The 5,198-nt window shown below is 34.7% G+C and overlaps 1 protein-coding gene across 1 annotated transcript; it reads left to right on the plus strand.

Annotated features, from left to right (window-relative positions):
- The first annotated feature begins 1,234 nt into the window (after positions 1-1,234).
- On the plus strand, positions 1,235-2,317 carry LOC141651152 (putative F-box protein At3g24580). Its single transcript, XM_074458875.1, has one exon. It carries the CDS (start codon positions 1,235-1,237, stop codon positions 2,315-2,317), a length of 1,083 nt encoding a protein of 360 aa, XP_074314976.1.
- The last annotated feature ends 2,881 nt before the right edge of the window (positions 2,318-5,198 follow it).

Raw genomic sequence — 5,198 nt, forward strand, 5'->3', positions numbered from 1 at the left:
AAAAAAAAGCCCAATCAGCCTCCCTACTCATTGGGTTGGGCTCGGGGAGGAAGAAGCTAGCCCGGCTCAACCCCGTCTCATGTTCAGGCCATGCATGGATTGCAACCTCTGGCCAAGCCCGCACCCTATCCCAGGCCATTGAACAACCCTAACTTTCAACGGTTGGTTCAGGTTCTTGGACTTCGCCAAGGAGAAAAGAGGTTCGATTGAGAATGTCAAGTATTTGTCGAAAACTTCACATACCTTTAATTTTGAAGGCGAGATTTACTGGCTCGCTAGCGTTGAAAGAAAGGCAAATAATGTGACACATTACCTTGGTTTTAATTTGTCGAGTGAGGCCGTCAGTTGCACAAAACTGCCAGATTTTAAATATGAAAGGCACCTAAATCAAGAATCGAGGCGTTTGGCAAGCATACATGAGTCACTTGCACTTGTAGATTGTTCGGTTTATAAGCATTCAAGACATATTCGTGTATGGATGAGGCGAAAGGATAAAACGACATCCAACGAGTCTTGGATAGAGTTATATAACGAGGAATGGTGAAGCTTATTTAAAATCATGGTCAGCATATGAATATATATCTGTTTATGACTTGAAATCCGGTACGGAAAATAAAGGTCAGCTCAAGAAGTGATAAAAGGGTTAAATCCATGAATAATAGTTATATAAAAAGTTTAGCATTGTTAGGACACCCACACACTAGGTCGTTATTCGGTTATTAGGAGTTTATTAGTTAATAGGGAACAACTAAAGGCAAACAAGGTTGGAGATGCTGATCTCGGAATGTATGTTTTATTTGGGCTCAAATACTCAAATAGTTAATACTTTATTATAATTTTTGAGAAATGTTCAAATACTTAAATAGTTAATACTTAAATATGTTGTCACTTTCCGTGATATGCAAAACTAGAAACTAATCCTAATACTATTGGAAATAATTCCTAAATCAAGCCGGGTTTCTTCTTGCTAGACTTTCCTAATTGTAAATATTTTCATGTGAATATCGTATTTCCTTAACTTAGATAAGGAAACTATAACTCGTATGTTAGTATAAATAGACATCTTTTATGTCATTAGTATTCATACAATTTCTCAATAAAACCTATTTTTATGATAAACACAATAATATACAAACGCTTATATTTTCCTAAAATATAAATTGTACGGGAGAATAAATCACTAATATACCGAAGCTATAGAAATTTTTGGTTGATGGCCAGTACAAGTAATAGGATGAATTGTTTACCTTCAGAACTATTATTCAAAGTTTTGACGCATCTTCCGTCGAAAGATTTGTTAAAGTTAAGGGTGGTATGCAAATTATGGAACTCGATTATCTGCGATCGCAGTTTCCATCAACACCATCTTGATCAATTACGCAAGAATAACATTGGTGGTTTTAAGTACTACTTATCTTCTGAGTCATCACGTTACTTTAGTTCAGTTGATATTAGAAGTAGTGAAACTCTTGCAACAACTGAGAAGATTGAATTATGCAAGTCCTATTACGATGATAGTATGGAATATTCTATAATGGGTTATGTCGATGGAGTCTTGTTGGCCCGCACTGTTAGCTTCAACAATGATGAAAACGGGATTTTCTTATGGAACCCAACACTTGGGAAAATTGTTGATATACCGCTTTATGGACCGTTGAAAGAAGCTCCAGAAGTTACTTTCGGGTTTGGGTTTGGGCTTGGTTCGGTGAGTAATGGTTATAAGGTGGTGGCACTTAGTTTGGAGAAGAATGATTTGAAAATCAAGGTATATAACCTTGATTCTCGTTCATGGACTTCACCTAAAGTCAAGAGAGGTTTGATTGACAATGTCAAGCATTTCTCGTCTTCACGTTCCGTGAATTTTGAAGGTTGTGTTTACTGGCTCGCTAAGGCTGAAATAACAACGGGGAAGACACATTACCTTTGTTTTAATCTGTCGAGTGAGGCCTTGACTTGCGCCAAATTGCCTGATGTTAAATATGTGTCTAGGCGTCATCTGGCAGTCTTACATAAGTCACTTGCACTTGTAGATGAATCCAATGATGATGGTCGTAATAATATTGGTGTATGGATCAGGAGAAGGGATAGTAGAACAAGTTGCGTATTTTCTTGGATTGAGCTCTATAATCTGGATTTCGGTGCTAATACGTCTTTTATATACTTGATGAATGATGGCAATCTTTATTTCAATACTCTCCGGAAGAGGGTGATTGTTTATGACTTGAAAACTGGCATGTTAAAGCCTTGCTCACAGACAAGTTGTCGGAGTATAGAATTCATGGATGGTTTTCTTGGAAGTTTGGCATTGTTAACATAACACAATAGTAAGCGATTCATTTCACTGTCTTAGACTCCGTTTGACAAAATATTTAGGTACCTGATTTGGTCAAAGTAACTTATTTGACCAAAATTTCAGGTAGCTTAATTTTTTGTAAACATTTAGCAAGTAGCTTATTTAACCAAATAAACTACCTGAAATAAAATGCTACTTAGGGTAGCATTTGAGACTTCAGGTACCTGTTTTGATTTGATTTTCCGTTTTTACCCCATAAATTTATAATATTAAATAATTATCATATCTTTTTACGTCATTTCATCAAAATCAGTTACCTTTTTCAGTTAGTTTGTCAAACACTTTTTTATATAACCGGCTACCTTATCAAATTTTAAATTTCTTGCGGAAAATATGACAAAAGAATTTAGACGATTTGAAGCTTTACATCCCAAGACATTAGCTTATTTTATGGGTTGATGTCGAATGGGTACCCGCGAAATTGTTAACCTCTTACATTAAAATTGTATTCTTTCCTGATTTAAGGAGACGACCATCTTTCAAAATAAGCGAGGAAAATATTGAAATTTTAAGCAATTATAAAGAGTAGGATTGCGACTTGTAAACAAGTTGGCAAATTCCATATACGGAGTACATAAACAATAAAATGGCTGAAAAAACAGCAGTCCATAAACAATAAATTGGCGACAATCGACATGGTCCAACATTTTTTCCTTTCAACAAAACAGCAGTCCATAAACAATAAAATGGCTGAAAAACATCGCAACCCATCATTTCTAACAGTCCATTGTGTCTCACGGAGTGTATAAACGGCAAGATACATCCTTACCAACAGGAGTCCATTGTTCTTCACCCACACCTTTTTCTGATGCAATCCTTAAAAACAGGAGCCTACCCAAACACATATTGACAATTCTTGAGCAAAGACGAGGGAAATACTTGGGTTCCACAATCTCAATTCCTTGTTTTGGTGAAAAGAAGGATCCTCATTTCTACTAACAAGGAACAACCCATTACATCTACCCATAATACGGTACGAGTACAAATCAGAATTCCTGAAAATGAGACTGGTTTTACGAAGTGTTTGGGCATCACGAATTATCAACAAACAACCTGACCGACGACATTGACGATCAAGCAAAGCCTCAAGAGCTAATAATGATCTATTGTTATTCACTAAATTGGGAATTTGGGATAGTTGAAGATTAGTGTGAATGAAATCAGGATCATCCATAATAAAGCACCAAGATTTACATAGGCAAAAATAAAAGGAAAAGAACAATGAATGAGAATAACAATATAAATTTGGTTTGTGTGAGGGAAGTGGACCCTTCATTTCATTTTAGGAAATGGAGAGGATATGAACTCATTTAAATGATAGTATTTCACCATAAAAATATGACCTTGTTTAAATGGTCACATGTTTCCGTTAAGATGATCACATAAAATCCGTATGAAAGTTTCGTCTAAAATGAGAATTAATGTTTATAATATGTGTAAGGGAACAATAAATACGTTTAGATTATATTAATTAATCACCCAAATTTATTAAGCTGTCCGTTAATTAGTTAATTCAATACTAGTATAAATCCCGCGCACACGCGGTTTTTTAGATAGGGACATTAGAGAACTTAACAATTATCTAATTATATTTAACTTATTTTAACTCCATTTGAAATTTATGTATAGAATAAAACTTAATATTAGTAATGTTTTATATTAAGAGATAGAAAAAAGAAGGTTCAACACTGTTACCGTATAAACAATTGCTGAAACTATTTTGTGTGTATCTGTGTTGTAATAAATATACTTATGTATATATTAAATCAAAAAAATTTAAAAAATAACCAAGATTTAAATGTTCACGTTGTATACAGTAGAAATAGATAGTATTAAATTAAAGTGTAAAAAAAATTTATTCCCAATTTTTTCGTTTTAGAAGTAAAAACAACATATGAATGCTCTTATCTTGTAGTAGGTTAGTTATTGTATGTAATTAATCAGTATTGGCCCAATTGTAGACATATAAATGTGTAAATGAAATAGAATTATATGGAATTAAGCAGTTTGGCCCAATTGTAAATAAGATATAATGAAACCCAAATATAGAATATTCATTTAGGCGGGAAAATATTAGAGCTTTCTTATTTTTTTAGTTTAGTGGGGATAGTTAGTATTATTTGAAAAACCTCAAATCGCGTGCTTTATATTTTTTGAAAAACACCAAGCTTTATATATTACATTTTTAATTGTAATTCTAAGTTTTCAAAACCTTTGAACTTCTGCCGTTCACAACTAGCTATATTATACGAGATTTTCTGACAAATAAAATAGACATCACCACTCTCATAAAAGAAAACCTTTAGGCCAAACAAATTTTTGAACTCTTGATAACCATGCGGGCTTCATTTCCCCGAGAATGTTTGAGCGCAACTCCCGTTTTTGTTGTCTTGTTCTAGCACTCATATGCTAGAAGTAGATATGGCAAAATTGACCTTCTCCGAATGACCTGATCGGTACCTGACTCGACACTCGAACTCAATACTCGAACTTGATCCGAACCTGAATTGATTCCACCCAATATAATATTACCTGATCCGAACGTTTATTGTTGTTGTTAGGGTGCAAACCCATGTCCCACATCGGTAGAATAAATATGAACGATCATCTTTATAAGTCTCTAGAGAATATAATAGTATGAGGCCTTTTGGGAAGGATCCCAAGAGTAAATCCATGAGAGCTTGGCCCAAAGCGCACAATATCATACTATTATGAACAGTGGACACAGATACAGCAGAGGCTCAACAGAGTGATATTCAAGCCTCCGCATAACAAGTGGTATCAGGGCCCAAGGTTAAAAACTTGGGCCTAGGCCCTATGACGTACAAATAGTGGAGCTTGGAGA

Source organism: Silene latifolia, chromosome 4 (genome assembly GCF_048544455.1).
Source record: "Silene latifolia isolate original U9 population chromosome 4, ASM4854445v1, whole genome shotgun sequence".
Taxonomy (NCBI): domain Eukaryota; kingdom Viridiplantae; phylum Streptophyta; class Magnoliopsida; order Caryophyllales; family Caryophyllaceae; genus Silene; species Silene latifolia.

Excerpts from the sequence above, each read along its gene's own strand:
- LOC141651152 (XM_074458875.1), top strand. The coding sequence starts at position 1,235 with ATGAATTGTTTACCTTCAGAACTATTATTCAAAGTTTTGACGCATCTT.